This window comes from Branchiostoma floridae, chromosome 7 (genome assembly GCF_000003815.2).
Source record: "Branchiostoma floridae strain S238N-H82 chromosome 7, Bfl_VNyyK, whole genome shotgun sequence".
Taxonomy (NCBI): domain Eukaryota; kingdom Metazoa; phylum Chordata; class Leptocardii; order Amphioxiformes; family Branchiostomatidae; genus Branchiostoma; species Branchiostoma floridae.
This window is the reverse complement of record NC_049985.1, coordinates 19,757,302-19,782,046: the sequence shown is the minus strand read 5'-3', so window position 1 is coordinate 19,782,046 and position 24,745 is coordinate 19,757,302. Positions and strand designations below refer to the sequence as shown.

Below are 24,745 nucleotides of genomic sequence, written 5' to 3'. Positions count from 1 at the left end.
ACATATCCAGTTGCTTGAGTAACTATTTTTGGCGTACTTATTGCAATGCATTGCAGTGTATGCAACATTAGAATTTTTCGATAAAAAAGTAAGCAAACAAAGGACATCCTCCTACGCACGGTCCCAACCAGCTAATCGCCTATGTGGGGACCCTGCTATCTGAAGGGTCACCCCCGGTTACTGACCGCCCTGCTTATAAATATTAATGAGCTTGCCTTATATGGGAACCAGGCAATCAGCGCCCAATCAGGTCCTTGCGAGCTCCCTTTTTTAAAACTGAATGGCCATTCTCTGATTGGCTGACAGCGGGAGTGGCCCTTCAGATAGCAGGGTACTCACATAGGCGATTAGCCGGTTGAGGATCGTGCGTAGGAGGATGACAAAGGAAGTTTGCCGTGTAAAGATCATTGGAAGAGTAGCCTTTCCTAAGCTAGAACTAATGGAAATGCATCTCATTTCATCTTTTTTAAAATTTTCTTAACTTCTGTCATATCCGTTTTCAACCACTAGGTGGCCATCATAGACGGTCAGAGCGGGGAGGTCCTTACGGGGTTCGGTACGGGGGAACTCGCCCCCACGCCCGAGAGTGAGACCCTCAGCAGCCCCTGCGAACCCGCTGGGCCTAAGACTTACATAGAACTGAAGAAGGCCGCAGATGGAGGGTTCATCATGAAGGAGCACGTGGTTTATCCCGAAGGCGTTGCAGAAGGAAAGAAAGACAACTCAAAGACGACGAACGATGAAGCAAAGGGTGAAGACATTTCGAGACGAACCGTGGCGGTTCAGACGCCATCGTTTCGTCTTACTGACGGATTCGGACTGGACACGCCTTGCGCGTCAGCGGTAAGAAGTCGCGAAGATCAAGACGATTCTAGCAGTGCGACCGAGAAGACATGCGTCTTATCACGATCACACAGTCAAGATTTCTTAGATCCCGGAGTTCTCCAGACGAACTGCCAGAAACTTTGTGAGTCTCCCCTTAATGGGGAAGTAATAGGTTTGAGAGAAAGACTTCATAATTAGGAATCTTTTATCTTCTCTCATCTTTATGCCCCTCTTTTGAAAAAAGTTTTAAGTCTGCGTCAGTATACATCTATATAATAGGAAATTAGTTAAAACTTTTAGGATAATATACTTAGAAGGTAAATATTGTCTAGGGAAGGCTGGAACCAAAACAAACACACGATGTAAAAAAAGGAAATGATTTAGAAAATATCCGTAAAAAGGTTGGTAAATTACTCACATAGTAAGGTTCTTTGTTACACAACCAAATTTGTACTCACACGCTGGGTTATGAAAATCAGTGATGAACAGAGACGAGGGGGATACAAGCTGAGCCACTTTGGGACGGAATTCTTGCTGCTGCAGCGCCACCTACATCGGCTCTAAGTAGCAGCAAGAACCAGACCTAGTCATTCTAACCCTGATGATCGTGTCTGACAGACATCGAAACGTTGGAAGTGAGTACAAATTTGGTTGTGCAGCAAACAACTTTACTATGTGATTTAGACAATAGCTTTACAGTAAATCAAGAGAGCTATAGTTGCCTATGTGCCACTGCACGAAAATTGCTGCTAAATACTTTTCTGTCATCTCAACATAACAAGAATAGCTATACAAGAAGAAGCGTTATGAATTACCAATAATAGTTACATTTATTTCAAAGAGTCTAGACTGTCTATGTCACTAGAAGGTGTTTGTACTATGTAGCAAGGCTTATAGAATTAATCTGGTACTTAGGGGAGCCAGACACCAATCACGGCATCGCTTTGGCGCAAGCTCACGTGCGTTCTCGTTATGACGTGCTCTCGCGTGATCGATTTTCAAACGGGCGGCCGTATTTTGAATTTTGAATAAAACCGTATCATCACAAAAGTCGTCGGTCTTTAAATTAATAAAAAAATTATCATTGTGGGGAAACTGTGATGATTTATCAGCCGGCAAGTATTGTTTAAGAACTTGTGAAAGAAATGTCTTATTACTTAAACCAGATCACGGAAATTGAACATTTGATTTCTTTCAACGTCACGAAAATAGAATCACACCGATTTCTACTAGTGCTCAGCAAATAAAACAGTAAAAATTATGTTGAATTACCTGAGCTTTGTTTTTTCTTTAGAATATAAGTTCCTGATGTGCACATTATAAAAATCTACAATCGGAAAAAAATACCATAATTTAATGTTTTGTACTTCACTGAACTGCAACAATCGATTGCACATCCAGACATATATGTCAACATCAAGCAATTCGTAACGTAATATCTGACATTTATCTATTGTCAGAATAACCCATGAAAATATAGACGTACTACTGATACTATAATATTGACTACATTTGTGTGTGATACGTTTACATTGACTTATGATTTGAAATTCCCACCTGAATCATCATGACGAAGTGGATGGATCTTTAAAAATAATAATAATGTCTTTTAGAGTCCATTCCAAGACACCATGCGGATGTTTGTTGCCATTGTTTAGAATTGATTTTAAAGTTTTGTATTATATGTCTAGGACATTTGTACTTCAGAAATATTTTTAACACTGTTTCAACTTTATAAATATTTCCCTGGTCCTGTAAAACTTTGGAAATATTCATGGTGTGGAATTGGATACTTCTAATGGTTTCTAAATAATGATAACAGCATTCTACCATTATTTATCATTTTCTACCATTTTTTGTAAACGGTTCGGTGGGCTGGGAAGATAGCAATTCACACATCCTTGCAAAGTATGGTTGGGTGCCATGCAACAATGGCCCACCACAAAGGATCCACCAGTGCCCAGCAGTGAAATCTAAAACAGATGCAACAATAGGGCTTACTCTTATGGGGGCAATAAACTAATTTTACCAGCTTTGGCCAGGTTTACCATTTTTTGTAAATATTTGTAAATGTGAAATAATCACAGAGAGGTTTCACAATTATTCTAAATAAAGATATTTTTGTACAGTTACTTTCAAAATGTTTCTAAAATATTCAAAGAAATTCAAATAAATGAGTATTTTCTTAGTCAATTTTTTGAAAATAATTTAATTATCGTGGCTCAGATATTCTTTTATTCAAAATATTTCAGACTAATTATAAATATCGCTTAAAACCCTCATAGTGTCTTGGAATGGACTCTACTGGACAGAAACCTTACGTTGTAAGTATAACACACACTAAAGTATTATTTTTGACCATGAAAAGAATTTCTAAAACACTGTATAACGACTCCAGTCAGTACAATAAAATCAATGCAGGAAACAGCCAAGCAATCTTCCTAATGGTGTGGACCAATTGACTCCTCTTGACCTCAACAGCTGAACAAATTGCGGAGGCGATGTTCGCGTAATTTTCATATTAGCTACCAGCCATTCTTTTGATCCATATATCAGTCTCCAAGCAGATGTATGGTGTTGACTTGTCCTGCAAGTCTATCAATTATTTGGAGAGCAAAGATGGCCGGTTTTGGCATCAGGATTTGTAAAAAAAGAACATTAGTTTAATATATTCTTCTTCTTCGCCGCATGTCAGCTTTGGGTCATACTGACGCGGGCCGTCATTGTTCGCCATGCTGCTCTATCCGCTGCTATCCGTTTTTATATTAGTTAATTGAGTTCGCAAAAAATGCAACACATGACACACTTATGTCGTATAAAACTGGCTTTATTTCAATCCAGAATGCGGATATGTTTCAAGAAGAGTCTCTTGGTTATTCCGACATTCTATGATTAGCAAAAGGGGCCCGGGGCGCAGCACTTCAACGTTAGTTAAAAAGTTAAACCCTTCCCGCGCCAAGGGCAGTGCCCATTTCTGGCGCATAGGGCGGTGCCCATCTCTGTTTCGTTAGCCCTGGGCCACACACAACGCAATCACTACAGCAGGGGGCTTCTCCACTGGTAGTGGTGTGTGTTCAACTTCCATACTCTTTCCCGAATGCTGAGTGCTACGCAGAGAAAGCAGCATGTACCATTTTTATAGTCTTTAGTATGACTCGGCCGGGATCGAACTCACGACCTTCCGAATGCAAGGCGAACACTCTACCCACTAGGCCATTGCACCGGCTTCAACGTATTCCCTACAAATATTAATGTAGAAAACAGCAAAGGCAATGGCAAGAGAAATGAACTACGGTACTTCCATTATAGAAACAAAACATATTTTTGAATGTCTTCTACGATCAATAGCACTAATTAAAAGTGGTAACACACCAAACACATACACACACACATACACACATACAGACACACACACACACAAGCACCGACAGTCTTCAAGAAATGAATATCCATTGTTGTGACTCTGACGAGTAGTCGCAAGGCATCATGGTCGGTTGATACGATCCGTTGTCAACTGCTATACAAAGCTTGCTCACAAGGTGGCGCAGCAGCCCCGTTACCTACAGAACGGTGAAAAAAAACTAAAGGGAATATCAAGTTTTGAATTCCAACAAAATAGGGTGGTCTATGTGAAAAAAATTAAAACACCGATCAGAGGTCCATTTCTATTACTTATAGTTCAGTTCAGTTCAGTAATTATAGTAATTAAGTTCATTGCTTATAGAGCGAAGGTAATTGTGGTTTGTTATGTGGTTATAGGTCACTGATCAGGCAGTGTGCTGTTATAAAAACTGAGGAGAAAGCGGAGCATTAACCAATACTTGTTTGATTGGCACATGTTCTTTCTCTCTTTTGCTTTTGATAAAAGATTTGTAATTATACTCTGAAATGTTATCTGGACAAATTCTAAATGTAATGTTTGAACCTTGCGGATGACGTCAGCATATTTTATTGCCTTTAATATTATATGCTTTTGTTCTGAGAAAAAAAAGGACCGGAACTATTAAACTATGTTTTTTTTTGTGTGTAAAGCTACAAACGTATGTCGCCCATCTTGATACATACTCATCGTCTGATGTAATAACAAAGTAATTATTTTTGATTAAACAAAAGAAAATTTACCAACAATTACATACAATAATACAAAGACGTGTGATCATACTTTAAAATGGTCAAATTCCAATTTAGTCAAGGCTGAAACAAACAAAAAAATATTTCCATTTCTTACCTTGTGATGTAGTTAAAGTTCTTCTTACACAACCAAGATTGTACTTACTTCCAACGTTTCGGTGTCTATATATATCAGACTCCATCATCAGGGTAGAATGGCTGGATGTACTTCTCACTGCTACTTATAGCCGATGTAGGTGGCGCTGCAGCAACAAGAATGTCGTCCCAAACGTGAGAAGTAGATCCAGCCATTTTACCCTGATGATAGTGAATGCCGTCCCAAACGTGAGAAGTAGATCCAGACATTTTACCATGATGATACTGTATAATAGACGTGAATTAAGTACTATCTTTGTTGTCCTGCAAGAACCTTACCATATGAGTATTTATGTCATACCTGGGCTGCGGCCATGGGCCGTCGGGCGATCCAACCCTCGGTCGGGCTGGTACCTCGGGTGATACGGAATATACCGTGTTGTATTCTATATTTAGCAAACTGATGAAACTATTTACGGATCTTACCTTGTGATATTCCCACATCTGGTTGCCCCCCTCCCCATGACACGTCAAGAAAACCAAAGTCTTCTCCCGGGACAAGGAATCGACGTCGAAGCAAAGATGGCGGTCCGTGATTTCTATTTCCTTCAGTCCCGTATACGTGAAATTCTGCAGTTAAAAACAGCAAAATATCGTTTCTGGAATATATTGTGGCTATAACAGATTCCATGAAATATTTCTACCCTTAGCACATAACAGACCGGTGCCGAATGGTCGAGTGGGTAGAGGGGGTAGATTGAGTTCGATTCCCGGCCGAGTTATACGTAACCAAAGACTTTAAAAATGGTACATGCTGCTTTCTCTGCTTAGCACCTAGCATTTGGGAAAGCATTTATCAAGCAAATTTGGGGGAGGGGGGATACCGTCCCTATCAACGTCTTTTCATCACTTTAGTGCACAGAAAATATTTTCTCCCAAACGGTACTTTTTGAAGATACGTACCTGGTTGGGATAAGTTTTTGTCAATCCAAATGCCCCTTGTCTGTCTCTGCATCTTCTCAGGACCACGGGATCCTCAGAGTTTAGCCCGTCACTGTCCAGGCACAGACCAGTACCGACACTTTGGATCTGTCATCACAAGAATGGATAAAATGAACGTTTTATTAGTATCTATCCTTTTTGAAGTGATAGTTCGGAAAAGATTTAAAGTTTTTTTTCTTAGCTGAACTCAACGGAACTTAGCTAAAGCTGGAAAACGACACACATCTACAAATTGTTATAAAAGAATAAATGAAAATGAAGAATAAATTTAGTTTCTACATGTTAAACATAAGGTTGATTTCTTGATGTTTATTATTGAAATGGGTATCTTGTTACAATTCATAAATAGATAATAGCTATTTGGGCTATTGCTTAGGCCCTAGTCAGATAAATACAGAAAAATCTCCAGCCCTAAAATTTAAGGAAAAAATTTTGATGCTTACCCGTCCTTGTTGCAGTATATCCGGGTCCTGTAGCGGGTAGTGTTTCACCAGATCCGAGGCGACCTCTCTCATAAACCAACCAAAGTCCCGGCATCCCAAGCGCTGTCGCAATGCTTTCTGGGAGGAAAGGTCCCCAAGGTCAAAGTTGGTGAAATTTTTGGGACCACGCAACATCCTCTTGTAGTAGTACTGTCTGTAGTCATCCATCCAGACTTCGGCGACTCTCATGTAGTTCTAGAAAGAAGAAACAAAATGTCTGAAATATTCAACGTTTCTTATTCATCCGGCCGCATCTTTGACATTATATCCATTTTTCATCGTTTCAAAAAAGTATAACAAAGAAGGCTTTTACTTATTTCCTTTGCCTCTTTGTCTCAAAATATAAAAAGGCCAAAAGTGATAAATTTTAGTCATTTAAGAATTTTTCATGTCTTAATTGCATCGAGGTTGATGAATGATTCATATCTGCTATGTTTTAGACAAATTTGCTTCACCTTGAGTATCTGTAACACGTCGTTGTCCGTGGCGTATGGAGAGAACTTGCGGAAGACATGGCCGACTCGAGAGCAAGGCACCTCTTGCAGTACGCCCCCACACTGCCAGATCTGGAAGTGCATGTATCTCACCTCAGTAAACCCCAACATAAGTATACTGTTTGGTATCAAATAACAGGGCACATTCTGGTACTTCATCTCAGAGGCAGATTTATAACCTACTTCAAGCAAATTTTGTCTCCTTTGTAAAATTGCCTATAAATATTTCTATTGGAATATTCTGGGATTGAACTAAACTGAACTGATGCTGGGATTTTTAGGTGCGAGAGGTGAATATTACAGGTATAAGGTTTTTTTTTTACAACGTATCACTGAAATGTGACCTACAGGAGCGATTCGCTAGAGCCCTCCAGATCTTCAAGGACAGAGACCGCACACAAGCGCCTCCACTCCGTTAGGTCTGGAAGTGCAGGATCTTTATACCCCTTGTATTGGGTACCAAACAACGCAAACCAGATGAAGACATAACGTATAAGACCGTATATATAGGAACGATTTCTTTATAACTAAGCACATTTGTCCCTTTTTCCAAGGTAAAGCTTCCTCTTTTCTTCCCGTAATGTCAATCTGCCGATGAATCGGCAATTACTGCCATATATATGGCGGGTACGAGACGGAGGTTCACTAGGCCTTCATCCGGGAGATTTGCAGTGAATCGCCGATTCCAGATGGAAGGATTTGCACCATCGCAAAACGGGACATGCCCCTACTATTTTTCGATAGTTGTTGTGGGTTCTTTAGCATGCGAGGAGTGTGGCTCTTTAGAAATGTAAACGGCAAGGCTATAGGAACACGTACACAGAATACTGTAAATGCAGAAACTGGCGCGCGGTGGTTCAATGTCGCGGTGGCAGCTTCACCGCGAACTCAAAACCACCGCGAACTTTTTTCCAAGGCAGTAAGAGACTACAGTGCATAGTGCTACCGCGAACTTAAAACCACCGTTAAAAGTTCTTTTTCCCGCTGCCGCGAAATTAAGTCCTCGCGAACTTATATATATTTACAGTACTCACTTTGAACGAGAGTTCAAACTGTTCGCCACCCCAGATCTCGAGCCCAGAGTCATATCCTCCAAGGTGGTGGAAGAATTCCTTGTCTATGGCGAACACTCCACCTGGCATGACTGGGGTGCTGTGGTAAAACACATACCATTAAAACTGCAACCGTCAATGTATAAGAAAATACTTTACATTTGGCACCGCATTATAAGCAGCGACACCTAGCAGCAGTGCGCGTACAAAGTGAAGCAACTATTATTGCCCTAAATTAGTTAAAAGTCGGTCACTTCGTTGATGTATTAAAAACACCAATAAATGCTTTTAGGCAGATCTTGTGAGATAAGCTGTGGCCGCATATTGCTAACCTATACTATTTCAAATAGAGGATTCCACAAATTATAGAAACAGAGATCACGGTTATCATTTACACATGGGCCGCTTTGGTATAGAAATTTCAAAATTTTATTGTTGAGAAATAGTCTAATATTAACCGTCTACGTACTAAATACAAATGTATGAAAGGATGGACTAAACTCAATTTTGTCTGGCTAGCTCAGTCTTCTTTATTTGTTTGAGCCAAACGCTGTGAATGTGTGACGTACGTGTGACGTCAACGGAAGATGCTCCATTGGGAATAGACATGACGTCATCCCTACCTGAATGGTAGAGTCGGTCTGACTTTTCTTCCTCTGCCGTCCAGCACAGGGATTCGCTTGTAGTTCAGCTGCCAATCAAAAACGCCACGCATCGGACCACCTTGCTGATGCAAATGACGAGATGACGGAAAAAATGTTAATAATTTCAAAATGCGTCAATGAAAAAATGATGAACTATTAAGTACTATGAGCTTTTATACTATATACAATAAATATAAAGTTCCAGTTGAAATGATGTCACAAATAATGTTTAACTATTTTGAAATAGCGTTTTTTCATACGTTCTATTTGATATGACTTTCAGAATGTCTAGAATTATATTTTTTGTATTTTGGTGATTCCTTAGGGGCGGAGCCTTCCGTATCCGTACTTACCTGCTCTTTGTACTCGAATGTGGCATGGTCGATGACGTCAATGGTTGGTATGGTGACGGTTGTCATGGATACGCTGATAGGTTCTGTTAAAAACAACATGTCAAACTCTAGGTAGCCAAAAATTTGATTAGACTAATTGATAGATACAGAACAACACTCAGTGGGCAGAGAATGAAGAAGGTGTTAGGCTAGAAGCTTGTGAAGTTTTCTGACAGCCTTTTGTTACAGCCAATCTATTCAACATTTGCTGTGGACACAGTTAGGCACCACATATAACTGTTATTTGACGATGGTAGATGAAACGTAGAATAAATGTATATGTATTATGTAAATGGAACGTAGAATATGTATGTTGTATGTATTGTGTAAATGTAATGTAGAATATGTATATTGTATGTATAATGTAAATCTAACGTAGAATATGTATATTGAAACGAGGATATAAATATAATAAATGAGTGAATGGCTATCAGAGTCACGACCTTCCATGTAACATTTTCAGGTGGCTATGGTTTGATTTCGCAGGACGAAACAGGAACCTTCGGTCCTCGTTTTCGTGCAACATCTCGTGCGTTCTCATTATGCGCTGTTCTCGCGAGGGAGCATTTTAAGATGGCGCCCGTAATTTGAGGTCTCATAACAGTATTTATGAGCAACCCCCGTCCCCAATTGTAGTCCGGGTATAGATCTAGAGTAGTGCGTCACAGTACTTGCAAAGTCCGTACTTATTCTTCCGTGCACAGTGAGGTGTAAAATGTAGTGAATGGGAGAGGAATATATCAGTTCTGAGACTGTATAAGTTGGGTTACGATGCATGGTTCTTCGGCCGGCGTGAATTTTCGATGTATCGGGCACTGCCTGTGCATCGCCTGCAGTTCGAAGACCTCCGCTGGGGTCAAATCAAAGCGTTCTATAGAAACGCGAGCTGGCAAATTTATGCTCATTTTCAGATATTTTGTAGGATGTATCATGCACTTCAACATGTTAAATTCTTGTTGATTGTTTCTGCACCCTGCTATAAATTTTGAGGTTTCGAACCACCCAACTTTGGGTTCCTTAACCATGTAAATCCCCATAGGGAAAAACTGTGTCCTGAGAACTTGAGTGGGGTTAATGACCGTGCATTTATCTTACTTGTACATATAGTATAAGAAAAAATCGCCGTACCGAGCAGGGGCGGTAACCAGTTGACGTTGACCTCACAGTGGGCGTCCATGAACACCAGTACGTTGCCCCTAGCAACCTCGACCCCCCGCAGCCTGGCTCTGATCAGTCCTTCGCGCTGTTTCATACGCAAGATGCGAACTTGGGGGAAGGTCGCCATATACTCATTCAGTGGCCTTCCGCAATTTTCTGGGAATGCAAAATAGCGTTGCCAAAAGTAATACCAGATCTGATTGACATAAGGATTACAACAAAACTATACGTAATGGTAGTTCGACGAGAATATATTTTTTCGGGCACTTCTCAACATTTCTAGTTGGTTGTTCATATGTAAGGATGAAATGTTAGAAAAATCGGTAAACGTGAGATTCCAATATTGCATTGTCATAGCTGTAGCCCTGGCTGGTAAGTTTTTCACTCTCAATTATTTTGCACACACACACACACACACACACACACACGCGCGCGCGCGCGCGCGCGCACACACACACGCACACACACACACACACAAATTAATTGTAGGAATGGCCACTGCAGATCCGATGACAAGCGAAAATAGTGCCACTGCCAAATAACTGTCCCCATGCTGTAAGGGGTCTTCCAGGATATCTGATGGTAGAGAGGTGTATAAACTTAAGCTCGCGATCGTGGTGATTCTGTAGCAACCGTCTCAACATACATCATTTGGAAAGAATGGGTTACAATATTTATTACCTCCTAGCTTAGAAGAGAATGATTAGCAAAGTTTAACCTATACTACTCACATTTCCTACTGAAATCGTCTCATCATCATCGGTCGACGTGATCAACTGTAAACATGTTCGCACATGTTTACACACGATGGGGTTATACCGTCCCTTACGGGGTGACATACCCTTTCGTATGGCTAATTACAAGACGGGGATGCGCCAGGTCTCCCGTCCGGGTGAATGATGTAATTCACCATGTGGCTGATACGAGACAGAGGTTCGCCAGGCCTCCATCCGGGTGATTTGAGGTGAATCACCAACTTCCGACAGAAGGATTTGCACCAACGCACACCGCACGATCGCACGTGTTGGGGTTCTTTAACGTGCATGGGGTATGGCTCTCCCCATACACGGGACCTCCATTTAACGTCCTATCCGAGGGACGACTCATTTTTCACTTGAGTAAAGTAAGGAAAGTCGTGTAAAGTGCCTTTCCCAAGGGCACAAGACTGGCAACACGGCAGGCGGATTCGAACCGGCGACCTCTCGGTCACGGGCCGAATACACTACCACTGTGCTACGCGGCCCCACAAAATCGTCTACCAGGATCAATTCTCAAAGCAGATGTGACGGGGTCTGCCGATGACTCCGTGCACTCCGTACATTACCACCTGGCTTAGAAGAGAATGATTGACAAACCTATACTACTTACCTTTGCTACTAAAGTCGTCTACCAGAATTACCTCTCCAAGCAGATGTTGCGGGGTTCTGCCGATGACTCCGTGCACTCCGTACATTACCACCTGGCTTAGAAGAGAATGATTGACAAACCTATACTACTTACCTTTGCTACTAAAGTCGTCTACCAGAATCACCTCTCCGAGCAGATGTGGCGGGGTCCTGCCGATGACTCCGTGCACGGTCCGCAGCAGGGTGCTCCAGTGTTCGTTATGGAACGGGATGATCACACTGACGTTAGGCAGCCGGGAAGGGTAAAGTCTATCCTTGCATCTGGGATAGGGCAGATTCAGTCAGTATACACTTTTATCACGCGGCGGCCATGATAAATCGAAAACGAGGCCAATGTGGCAAACAAAAAACCGTCCATTAAATATTTGCATTCTTATGCTTTTATTTTGCATATCTTAAGGGACTATGGAATCAATCTACGCTCCTTTAAGTTACTACATCTTTCGGTGCATACCACTAGTTCAAATATTGATTATTTGATAGTATATTATGAAAATTTGTATGGTTTCGGGGAAACTAAATACTTTTTGCGTCATTGACCTCGCTTTCGACCTATCATGGCCGCCACTTGAGAAATAGTTATACAGTATTCACTTCGTCATTTAACAAGGCCGAGGGTTAGAATCCAAATAGCAAATAAGATATGAATTAAGGGCCCATTTAATGCAAATTTTTATTACAAATTCCATATGCCTTGAGCCCATTGCTTACGTCATTTTTTCAGATACTCGCCTGTCTTTAGTGCAAGCAATCTTAAGTCGTACAAAAGTGTGAGGCTGGCAAATTACTAAACGAGGTTATAAGTACTGACGGGGGGCGATGCCGACTTCTAATCACATTTGACCCATTGCTTACGTCACAATCACGTAGGGACGTGTGTCCCGAGCAATCAGTTTAGTCGTCTTACACACAAGAAATTGCAAGAGTTATCGGTCAATATCCAATATGGTGGCCAAAATAGACAGTTGACGTCATAACGTCGTCATATAACATGACAATGACACAAAAGTTGTTACCACGATTTTGTTTTATAATTACAATTTGGCGGTCATACGATAGGTGGTTTAGATCTCAAAAGTTTGTTTTAAAAGATGCACATTTTGCTGGGGTCAGTTTTGACCCAAATGGACCATGCATAATCTTTCTAGGATAACGTAATCAACAATGAGCAAATCTCGGTAAAAACGTAGAAGATGTTATAAGACATCTCTCTCTCTCAGTTCATCCTCGGAGACGTGACACCATTGTCTGCACATGTTAAGACATATATACAAACAAACTCATGGAAGGAACTTTATTTTGAACCAGAAATGTCACAATGGCACATATTGATATACGTCTGGGGTCAGTTTTGCCCCATACGGTGGTTTGAGGGTTAACTCTTTACCCTAAGTCCCAAAACGACTCACGGTTGGTCTCTGGTGTCCGGCAGCGCTCTTTCTACTGAGATCTTGTCACTGACGTGTGCGTTGAACCCGTTGCCAAGGTAACCGAAACTCTTCCTCTTGTTGTCTTCCTCTGTGTACACGTAAGGCCTGCCGTACTCTCCTGGGCCTATAAGATGAACATTAAAATACACCAAGGGGCTCATCATATAGGCCTTGGACAAATGCTTGAAGCTAGATATTCAAGGCTTAAGGGCACAGAAAGTAATGGCAATCTATATTGGCGGTGACATTAAAAAAATGCAAGGTCCATGTTTACAGCTAAAATGCTGAACAAGAGGTAGCAAATTATATCCCATTCTAAACTCAATCGCATACAGATCTTGTCATTATGGTTTTATCAGGCTGTTTCCTGACGTCATGGATGACGTCACTTTCACAGAAAAAGTAAGTAGCATCGAGAATCGTATCCAGCCATTCTAACCCTGATGATGGTATCTGACAGACACCGAAACGTTGGAAGGACGTTCTCCCTGCAGCTGGTTGTGCCTATATCACCTTACTATATTAAAAAAAAGGAATTGTTTACATTTACAAAGGAATTTTGTTTACACTTCCAAAGAAGGGAAGAGATGAAATGTTGCCATGCCCAGTTGGATAGCAACCCGATGCCCCTATGACCTCAAAAAGGTTTTGGGACTACCTTACTACATTTGCGATTGACCTCTACCTCTGCCATCTCGTGGTATGAGTTGTCTTTAAGTGATTCTCTCTCATCTTATCCTCACCACATATCAGACTTCGTTGAGGCGGGCCGTCATTGTTCTCCACACTCGATACCGCCACGATATCAAATAATAGGAACCCTGCCTGCCGTGCAGTGAATTCAGCACCAAGGACAGTTACCATTTCCATTTCCTCTGGTATTGTATTGGCAGTCTGGTATTGTCATGTAGTTTGGTTTACACCCTCACTAATGGAATAGTCCAGGCATGCGTACTGGGCCGAGTGGGGGTTGGAAGGCGGGGCAACCGACTCACTGTCAATACACATGGGTCTACTACGTCTGTGTGTGTGAGTGATTATTCCCAAGCATCAGAGGGATATAAGCCAGGTTAACAGTGGCAGCATGATGGTCTAGTGGCAAGGGCTGGTGAATTAGACCCAGTAGGTACCGAGTCCGAATCCTGGACCGGTCTAGGTGTTTTCCTCGACTCAGGTGTGCATTAGAACCTAGCTTTGGCTAAGACGATAAATGGGAGCACCGTATTGAGAACAACTACTAGAAACCACCACACTTATGGAAAAGGGTCGGTGTCCTTCCCGATGTGAGTGGGTCAAATAAATATGTCAAATAGACGCAATGGCGTGCCCGTGAAACACCGAGAGGTACCCACCGGGAAAACTTTGGGGCCTAGTGACCCGGGCCGGGACTACATACCTGACGGGCACGGATACAATTGAGATCCTATGTAGCCTAAGGCAGACTTGATGTCTCACGGGAAATCAACTGCAGCCTATTTATGTCACTGTCAAAGTCGTAACATTTACAGACAGGGGTCACTAACCGGAATATGGTGTACCTGATAAAAACTCATTTATCATTTCGAAAATCGAAATCAAATATACGCAAAAAACGCACTTACTTGACAAGCAATCGGATATAATTTTGGAAACGCTTTGACGTTTCAGATAACACCGTACCAGCTGTCCTTTGTCAGTGAGACTGAAGTGATCTGGTAAAACAGGTTTTATATGTATATGTTAAGGTAAGACGAAGCCACGACGAATTTGATGCTTCGTATAGACTTTGTTTTAATTTGGATAGATGGATAAATAGATGGATTTATGTATAAACAAGTGAAAGGATGGATTTATGTATGAATAAGTGGATGTATGGATGTTTGGATGTATGGGTGGATGGATGGATGGATGGATGGACGGATGGATGGATGGATGGATGGATGGATGGATGGATGGATGGATGGATGGATGGATGGATGGATGGATGGATGGATGGATGGATGGATGGATGGATGGATGGATGGATGGACGGATGGATGTATGGACGGACGGATGGACGGACGGACGGATGGATGGATGGAAAGATGGATGGATGGATGGATGGACGGGTGGACGGATGGATGGATGGATGGACGGATGGATGGATGGATGGATGGATGGATGGATGGATGGATGGATGGATGGATGGATGGATGGATGGATGGATGGGTGGATGGATGGATGGATGGATGGATGGATGGGTGGATGGATGGATGGATGGATGGATGGACGGACGGACGGATGGATGGATGGAAAGATGGATGGATGGATGGACGGACGGACGGACGGACGGATGGATGGACGGACGGATGGATGGACGGACGGACGGACGGATGGATGGATGGAAAGATGGATGGATGGATGATGTACATACCTGTTCTGTTTCTCCTGTCTCCCTTCCCCCATGGAGCTGTATATTCCCTCCTGCCATCAGTGATGTCTGTAACAATACTCCTCTTGTCACTATCAGATCCCTGGGGTGAGAATAGTAGACAATAACTAATTTGGCACACGGATTAAGCTAAAATTTTATTTACGTCGTTCCTTTACAATATGACATGTTAGCTACAACCAGTATAACATTGTGTGTAATTGACTTGATATATTTTTAAATTTCATTCTTTAGTATATTCATAGTGACTGACTGATTTTCCTTTACTTGTTCATGACAGCAACACAATGCTACAAAAACATGCAGCAAGTGGAAATAACAATGTAGCGAACCGGGAACTTTGTGGTTCTAAAGACCACGCCCTAATTGGTGATGTAAGTGTAGTGCTCATTAATCATCATAATGATTTTAATACTAAGTAAACATTATGACTAGGTATATCAAATACGAAAATACTTTAACTTTGTCTCTGATTTAATGTAGAGCAATATATATATATATATATATATATATATATATATATATATATATGTATCGTACCAGTTAACTTGCGCTACATACGAGGCAGGGAAAGCAAAATGGTAGGGAGCTAGAGACCTAAACACCGTCTTACTTACATAAAATATTAGGGTAATAAACAAATACACAAACAAAATATTATCTGTCATCAGGAAGTCAAGGTCACTGAATATCCCTGACAAAATATGCAAAAACAGGGAATTTCTGTTACAGTTTCAAGGCAACACGCGCCAAAAAGCAACGTTGACAATATATAAGACTTATTCAAATATAAAATATCATCACGATAACTCTTGAGGTTCGTTGGTAATGCTGACCACAAATTATCATATGATAGAAAATACACCGAGACACACTAGTGGTAGAGAAAAGGACACACACAAACAAAAAAAAGAAAAGAAAATAAGAACTAAACCTTTATATCTTTATGGAGGTAACAATTCACTTACCCTATAGAACCGTCTCTGCACGACTACTCTGTCCCGACGGTGGGGGTTCAGGCTATCGGGCTTGTCCAGCAGGAAGCTGAGGATGGTGGCGGCGGCGGAGAGCGCACATGCCGCCAAGACCACCGTCCTGACACGCCGGTACAGCCAGGACAATAGCACGTTCCCCATAGTGGTAGACCGCAGTGTTAAAATTAAGATCTAGAGGCTGACAATCCGGACACTTCTTGACAACAAGGACAAAAATCTAGGATATATAACCTCCGGCTTTGCTCTCTACTTGTAGGGGCCTAAATCGTTCTCGTTCGCGTTTTCAGCGTCTTGTTCCGAAAACGTGGAATAGCTAAATGGCTCGGCTAGCTGACACGGAATTGACAGGTCACGTCAGGGTTCAGCATTCCAGGTATTCCTCTCTAGGTGTGTACTCTGTGCACTTTTCAAGAATTTCCTCACACCGCCCATGTGCAAATATGACTTTGCTAGGTAAAAGGCGATGGAAGGAGAGGAATGGGCTCCGCTTTCTCAAACCATGCCCTACACACACTGCGGCTGTGCTGCAAAAAGGCTATGGAACTTACCTCATGTATGTGAAACATTCACACAGCACTCGATAAGCACGTCCTATGACATTACCTCACAATCTCTCTAGTACCCTTTACGTAAACAAGAGGGTATCAGGAATCCTAGCCGGTAAAAAAAGTACCTCAAAGGTTTAAAATCCATACAACTTGGAACTTAACGTAGATTCAGAAAATGGCCTCTCGCTTGCCACGAAGCACTTTCAAACATGGTTTCTATGTTCCCGAGATACAAAAACCATTTCAGGCCGTATGAGAAAATCACATCAGCATATTAGTGAGTTATAAGTAGATTAGTGGTCTGAGAGTAGACGGAACGGCGGAGTTGGTGACCATTATGAGTTTTGCTGTCATGTAATATTCATGCATCACTGCTGTAATTTGTTTTTACACAAAAATATTGCCACTTTACTTGCATGTACAGTGCCATAGCCACTGATAGCGGACCTAATTCTTGATTAAAAGGTTAGGAGTTGGAATTCCGAGTGTTGTCTCCATGGGATTTACATGTTTGGGGGCTTAGGCTCCGGGAATTGTAGAAAGGAAATAATATAATTATTCTCTATAAAACGTAAAAATTATCGAGCGTTTAATTTTACGCTGTTAGCTGGTTTGGTATTCAGGAAAATATTTGGTTATAAATCGTGTGTGTGTTTTGTGTGTGCGCGTGTACGAGCACAAGGGTGTATGAGTACATGTGTCCGTTAGTGTATGTGAGTGTGTGTGTGTGTGTGTGTGTGCTCGCTCGCGTGTGTGATTTGGAGCTTGTGTGTCTTTTGTGTGTGAGTGTGTGTGTGTGTGTGTGCGTGCGTGTGTGTGTGTCTGCGTGCGTGGTTGTACATGTACATGTGTGTCTTCGTAACTGTGCGTGTATGATACATTGCGCCGGTGTGTGAATATGTGTCTATTTGCACGTGTGTGTGTGTTTGTATATACACGTATGTGTGTGCGTATGGGCATATGTGTGTTTATCGGCGTGTGTGTGTGTGTTTCCTTGTGAATGTGCATGACTTAGATATCAAAAAGACGTCCTTAGAATGATTCATTCCCTGATCAGTCCTTCCAATCTCGGAGACGATACAGGCAAAATCCATTCCACTTCTCTTCTATCAGTCAAATTACAGTAAGCGAGGCTAGAATTGGATTCCAGCCTTTCCAATGTTCGACTTCATTTGATTATTCCGACCGCAGTATTCAATTCCCCTCAGCAATTACTGACAGAATGTGATCAGTGTAATATATTCTTTGTATCACGTGCAGTTATGGCAACTTAGATTGTGTTTTTTTAAACATTAAACGTCATACACTATTTTCATCTCCTATTTTTTTTATTTACCTTTGGACAGACAAGGAAATGTGGCACTGCACTCAAGTTAGTGACTTATATTAATAGTGTCACATACACGGTATAAACAGAAGGTAAAGGTAGTCTTTTACCTCCCCGACTGAAGTCAGGTACCCATTTTTACACCTGGGTAAAGTGAGGAAGGTCACAACGTCGGGGGCACGGTGGGGATCGAACTCAGGACCTATAGATTCCAAGCCGATCGCTCTACCAGTTACGCCACGCCCGGCGCACTTATTAGTCGACACGAGTTTAAGTGATCCCACACATTGGAATCGCATTGGAAGCAGCCGTAGCCATTTGTTTTCCAGAAAATAGTAACTCACACTTTTTGAATGTATTTATAGATTAGTACATGTACCACGAATGTACCACGTCACGGCATGTTCGCCCCATCCCCTTAATCATGTAAACTGGCAACAGGTCACGAAATTACAATAATGCATTGCTGTAATATTGGTAACTGCATGTCCATTGGCTGCGTAATGAAGCCAGATTAATCGTTTCTTTATTTCAATTTGCGTGGATGCTAGTATAATTTTAAATGTAAACTTATTATATCTATACATACAAGAATCTACTTACAACGAAGTTGCCATAGAGGCACGTGATACGCTAGGTCAGAAATATCAAGATTGAGAACAGCTCAGTCGCTCACTTACTGACCCGATAAAGGACGCATCGGTTAAGCCCCCTTTACAAATCAAGAATTTAGCTCGGCCGAGTTGTCAGCGAGTTCTAAATTACGAGAAGGTATGACCCTGATGCCGACGAAGAAACTCTGTCATTTGTTCGTAGGCAAATTCTTGATTTGTAAAGGGGGCTTTATATTATCTATTTACGAGGAGGCATGGCCCTGATGCCGACGAAGAAATGGAAGAGTTACCCCTTCCCGTCAGGGTCATGACTCCTCGTAATTTAGAGCTCGCAGACTCGTCGTCCGATCGAATCGCGCCTAATGTGAGGGGTTTATAACGAAGGCTGCTGGGGAAAATACCAACCCCATTTTATTTCAGCCGGAATGGTTTGATCTACTCACAGCTACTCTTGTCGATGTGTGTTTCGAAGTGTGATGTTGTTTTTTATTTATTCATTTTTTGGTGCTCAAGGTTTGGCCCCTATTCGTATGCGAGGGACGTTTATGGCCCAAACTCGCACCTCATTTTCTACTGATTAAAATGAGAAAAGTCGTGTGAAGTTAGATTACTTTCGTCAAGGCACAAGATGGGTGACATGGCAGGATTCGTGCCCTTTGCCACACACATGCACTGGAATGCCGCCATTTAGTAACCAGCGTCTTACCTCGATTACGCTCATACAAGTGTGCCCCCTGGCGATTCTTTAGAACCTTGCAGGCAACTTTCCTTTCCATCGTGATCATAGGTTTTCGAACCAGTTCCAGCTTACCTTCAGAAATGTTAACGCCCAATCTTGCTCAAATCAGTTCAAAATCAACAACATATTCAGAAACGATTAAAAAAAGGAAAATTAGAACGGGGGGGGGGGTGTCGGTGGGAGGAAGCAAGGGTTAAACGTACACCAAATTGTTGGGTCGCAATTTTCTTGAAACTGTTAGTGAAGAAATTGTTTTAGAAATGACTCACTATCGCTGGACTACCGATTTTGCGTTTTTGAATAGAGAAATAAAAGGTGTCTAAAATAAAAATGTTCTGTTTGTAGGGCACTTTCAAAACAAACAAAAAAGATGACAGGGCTACACTTACAGTAGTCATGTCAAGGTTACCGGTATATGTCAAGGACGCTATTCCCCCCTCCCTCAAGTACTGTCATGACGTCATTACTCGTCCATCCGGTGTAATTATGACGTCGTTTTTTGGACAACGCCTTCAGGAAACAACATTTGCACTGTCAATCAGAACATTTGAGTCGTTTCCTTGTGATTTTAATCTTTATATACAGCAAACGCTTGCCGAAATGTACGCTCTTGTTGGTGTATTTTGTTTGACTCTATTCTATGGTGTCGCCATGAGTGCTGCGCCGGCGTTTAGCGACAGGGACACCAACTGTGGCGGTGTTTATAAGGGAGATTCCGGCATCGTCACGTCGCCAAAATGGCCTTCTCGGTACACAAACAAACGCCGCTGTGTGTACGAGATCAACGTATTGCCTGGCAGGACCGTAAACCTCCAGTTCTCCTCTTTCCACTTGCAGGTGAGTTTTGTAGTAGTACGGTAAACCCACATGCCTCTGTTAAAGCTAAGGGCACAACCCGCCGTACGTACAATTTGTCCGTACGTTTTTTGGGGAGGCCACGTCCGCCACGTATGTCTGAAAACGCGTCGCCCGTACCTGCACATAAGGGGGGCATATCCGCAGCCTGTTGGCACACAAAGTTTTGCCTGCACGTAAAGTTCGTGTCTGCGTGCTCCAACATCCGTCGGATTCCCTACGCATGTACGAGTTCGTACGGAGGCGCTACTTACCACTTACGGATCCCAAACGATTACCCACGTTTTGGCACGTAAACAGCGCGTATTTGCACGTACGGTGGGTTGTGCCCTTAGCTTTACCCCATTTCACGGTCAGGAGAAAATGATGTTGGTGTGTTTGCGGTGGTTTTAAGTCAGCCATACTATAGTGCCATAGGCACGTATTGCAACGTGAAAACAACACCAATATCGCCTTCAAGGCAGCCAATCGGGAACCACTTACTAGAATAGTGACCCTGCAAGGGTGCTTCTGACGGACAGAACAGTCAACTTTTGTGGGTACTGCAGCTGGCGAGATAAAATGTCACAGATCTAACCGTATCTACCCTCTTAATTTCCAGTAGTCTTTTTGTCAAAACTGTCGGAGCATTAGAGAGGAAACTGTACAATATATGGTACATAAATATAGCCCTAAGACTAGGAGTAAGCGGGGAGAAGACACAACAATGATTTTGGAGGTTTTAAGGTCGCTGTAATAATGGATTCGCTGCAAAAACCATGAACCAAAATAACATTTGCTTTCGCCAAGAAAGCCATGCTTTCAGTTGTGCCAGTGTAGAGCGGCTGTGCTGTGAGTGTGTATGTACTAAGACGTAGGTCAACGTCATAACTCAGGAACCTGTCAACCGAATTTTAATCATATTTAGTATTCCATCGGTCTGTTTATGATTGTGTGCATGTTTGTTATAATTGCATAATTCCGGAAGCTGTGGATGATTTTGTATGATAATTCTTGGTAGATATGTAGGGGGTTGGAAAAAGGAAAAGGACGGTTTAGTTAGGTAATGTGCGTCCTGGCGACTGGTTACGATACTGCAGTGGAGCCAGGTACGCCAAGACCTCCACAACATGTAGGTGTTTTTTTTCAATCGCTCGTAAATTAATTCATACATTCAAACATACATCCATTCATAAATTCAAAACCTACATTTAGATGAGATAATTCAAAACCTACATTTACATAAGATAGCGGTCATTCAAAAAACTGGATGGATTTTGAAGACGTTCAGACCAAGTCCTTGTTCAGACGTTTTAGCCTTCGTAGCCGCCTCTCTGGGGCCTTTTTCCGGCTCATAATACACTTTTGCTGGCGATGGCCATGGCACCAATTGAGGTATTGAACAAAATCTGTTGTTGAAAATGTATTCTTTCACTTATTTTACATCAGGCTCGTAGACGAAATAAGTGCCGGGACTGGCTGGAAGTGTACAACGGAGACATCCGTGTGGGGGACCAGTTCTGCGCCAGAGAGATCGCCGCCTCCCGTGTCTTCAAATCACATGCCAACCGGATGACGGTTGTTTTCAAAAGTGACCGGAAACGCGGCTTCCCAGGGTTCAAGGGGACGTACAGCTCCGCCGGATGTGGAAGTCCCGTCGTACCCAGGGCACCGTGGACCAAGAACAGCGGGAACAAGATCGTGGGTGGAAACGAGGCAGCACCGGGAAGCTACCCGTGGCAGGCCTCGCTCCGTCAGTACGGTTACAGCGGGGGCTTCCACGTTTGTGGCGGGGCCTTGTTGAGCAACAGGTGGGTCGTCACCGCCGCACACTGCATCGTCAACGGGCTACAGTGGGTTGTGCTCGGCGACCACGACCGACGCAAAAGCACGAAGGCGAAACAGACCGTCAAAATCCAGAGGGTTTTCAAACATCCCCATTACAACGACGATACGCTTGTAAACGACATCGCCCTGCTAAAGCTCCAGTCCGCCGTGTCTGTGCAACCGGTTTGTCTCCCCGATCCCGCCAAGGAGGACCCGGCCGGGACAGTCGTGGCCGTGACGGGATGGGGCACAGTATCGGAGGGCGGGCACACGTCATCCGTCTTGCTACAAGCCAACATGCCTTTAGTAGACGACAGCTACTGCGTTGACGTGTACAACATCATTGCCGACGCCTTATATGGCTTCGATACGAAAGTCGATCCGAAGATCATGATGTGTACCGGGTACCGCGAGGGAGGGGTGGACACGTGCCAGGGAGACAGCGGCGGGCCAGTGGTGGTGTTCCCGCCAAAGGGGCAGGCTTACCTAGCGGGGGTTATCAGCTGGGGGTACGGCTGTGGTCGGGAGTTCATCCCGGGGGTCAACGTGAGAGTGTCCGCCTATGTGGACTGGATCCGACATATCATAGACAGTAACTAGAAGAAGCCGTTAGTTTAGAAAAATATGATTACATTTCGTAAAATTATTAAGGCTAAGTTTTGGACATTTTCAAAATATTTCTGATTTTACAAGGCATGGTGATATTCTACCAGTTGCCATTTTCTAAGACCTTTCCTCGCTGTTTTTGTGTTAAAGTCCTCTTTTTATTATTTTTCTAAGCGCATTTCTTCATAACATTTGATATGAATGCTCATTGGTCCTATCGAATGATAAAAGAAAAATGTTTCAGCATACTTAACATCAGGACTAAACCAATGGTACCATAGTATGGCATTGGTCCGATCCTATATCTCCGCCTATCTCTGTCAAACTAACATTGAAATGCAACATAGTAATATAATGCAAATGTGAGCCTATAGGACAACATGCAACTACTCTCTCATTGGTAGAACAACTTATTGGAAGGCTATCATTGGTTCAAATTGTGATGGATAGTAAGGATCGATTTGTTGCGTCTTAGTATATGTGATTTCTTGTTGTCTTCACGTCCAAGTGTTCATAATAGGGAAAAGAAGCAAATTCAGGCAGTGTCAGATTCCGAGTGCGCATGTGCAGCGACAGGGAATGTGGGTAATATAGTAAAAACTCCCTTCCTTTTAAACATGGTGGGAAGTAACTGCTTTTAAACAGTTATGGTCTCGACCATTGCCTAAATTTGTATAACAATATCCAGATGTGATGTTTCAGAGAACTTCAACTTTGACATATTACCCATAACCCCTGTTGTTGCACATGCGCACTCGGAACGTGCTATTAAAAAGGGAAAAAAAGCCAGTTAGTTTCAGAAGCACTATTGTTGTTATTGTGGTATAGCTATTATCTTTAGAATTTGAGAATAAACATCCGTTTGGACGATGGTCCAGCTCAAGTACAAATTAAAGAAAACAACCAAATTTCATCATCTTTTTTCAAAGGCGACCCTGTTTTTGGCGACGCCTCAGGGGCGAGCCTTATAGCACAGTTTGAGACCGTTTGACAAGAATTCACAAAATCTCGTGAATGTCAGGAATTTTTCTACAGGCATGTGTAGTTGCATCATCCCTTTAGAGGGGAATAACTCGGGAATGGGTTGATGAATCTTCATGATATTTGGAGAATTGCCTTACATAATTAAATGCTAATCATCCAAATCAGGGGCCAATTTGCATAACTAATGAGGACAGTCAATAAATACATTGCATTTCATGATAGAATGCTAAATAATATTCCATATGTAGCTATAAAAATATTAGGCTTACTGTTGAGAATACATCCGATCGGCAACATTTATCTAAATTCCACAGCAATTCGTCCGCGCGTGCGTAATTGCACGATCCTTTTGAAAGGGAATAACTCGGGAAGGGGTTGAGGATCATCGTGATTTTTGATAGTTAGATACCTTCGGAGATGCCTCTGATGAATACGGGCTATTGATGCAAACCAGGGGCTAATTTGACTAATTAATGTGCACAGTTTATTATAAAGCCACAGTATTTCATTACTACTAGGAGACTTAAACTTGATATACATGGTGTATGTAAGTGGAAAAGAGAGAAATATCGATAGACATCAATTATGCAAATTGATACCTAATTAACCTAATTATAGAGAAATTGTTATTACTGTGTTACATGACAAAAATTCCATTCTTGTGACATTTCATTTGGTAGTACGTTAAGTTTAACATGCGGACGTAAGAAATGCAAACTAGGGTCTCACTTACATGATTTATGAGAAAATGCTACAATAGCTTTATTTGC

General features: G+C 42.2%; 3 protein-coding genes across 3 annotated transcripts in view; 2 read left to right on the top strand and 1 right to left on the bottom strand.

Moving 5' to 3' along the window:
* LOC118419732 overlaps positions 1-2,087 on the top strand; it is a 4,193-nt gene extending 2,106 nt beyond the window's left edge. The window contains exon 2 of the mRNA XM_035826271.1: positions 511-2,087. Within this exon, the coding sequence (XP_035682164.1) occupies positions 511-1,023 (513 nt within the window). The 3' untranslated portion in view covers positions 1,024-2,087. The remainder of the gene's footprint in view (positions 1-510) is intronic.
* A 1,944-nt stretch (positions 2,088-4,031) lies between these two features.
* LOC118419730 (polypeptide N-acetylgalactosaminyltransferase 10-like) lies at positions 4,032-13,295 on the bottom strand. Its single transcript, XM_035826269.1, has 11 exons — positions 13,071-13,295; positions 11,756-11,922; positions 10,226-10,411; positions 9,059-9,141; positions 8,685-8,788; positions 8,044-8,161; positions 6,971-7,081; positions 6,477-6,710; positions 5,995-6,120; positions 5,518-5,661; positions 4,032-4,385 (listed from the first exon to the last, which is right to left on the bottom strand). The coding sequence occupies exons 1-11, from the start codon at positions 13,253-13,255 to the stop codon at positions 4,260-4,262; spliced, it is 1,584 nt and encodes a 527-aa protein (XP_035682162.1). The 5' UTR covers positions 13,256-13,295; the 3' UTR covers positions 4,032-4,259.
* A 6,959-nt stretch (positions 13,296-20,254) lies between these two features.
* LOC118418839 (trypsin-1-like) lies at positions 20,255-23,964 on the top strand. Its single transcript, XM_035824901.1, has 2 exons — positions 20,255-20,561; positions 22,008-23,964. The coding sequence occupies exons 1-2, from the start codon at positions 20,325-20,327 to the stop codon at positions 22,983-22,985; spliced, it is 1,215 nt and encodes a 404-aa protein (XP_035680794.1). The 5' UTR covers positions 20,255-20,324; the 3' UTR covers positions 22,986-23,964.
* Positions 23,965-24,745: the final 781 nt, after the last annotated feature.

Coding starts and splice junctions, on each gene's coding strand:
- LOC118419730 (XM_035826269.1), bottom strand. CDS start 13,255: ATGATGAGCCCCTTGGTGTATTTTAATGTTCATCTTATAGGCCCAGGA. Junction 5,662..5,994: donor CAAAAACTTATCCCAACCAG/GTACGTATCTTC, acceptor TTTTAACTGCAG/AATTTCACGTATACGGGACT. Junction 4,386..5,517: donor AGATGTGGGAATATCACAAG/GTAAGATCCGTA, acceptor ACCGTTCTGTAG/GTAACGGGGCTGCTGCGCCA.
- LOC118418839 (XM_035824901.1), top strand. CDS start 20,325: ATGTACGCTCTTGTTGGTGTATTTTGTTTGACTCTATTCTATGGTGTC. Junction 20,562..22,007: donor TCTCCTCTTTCCACTTGCAG/GTGAGTTTTGTA, acceptor ATTTTACATCAG/GCTCGTAGACGAAATAAGTG.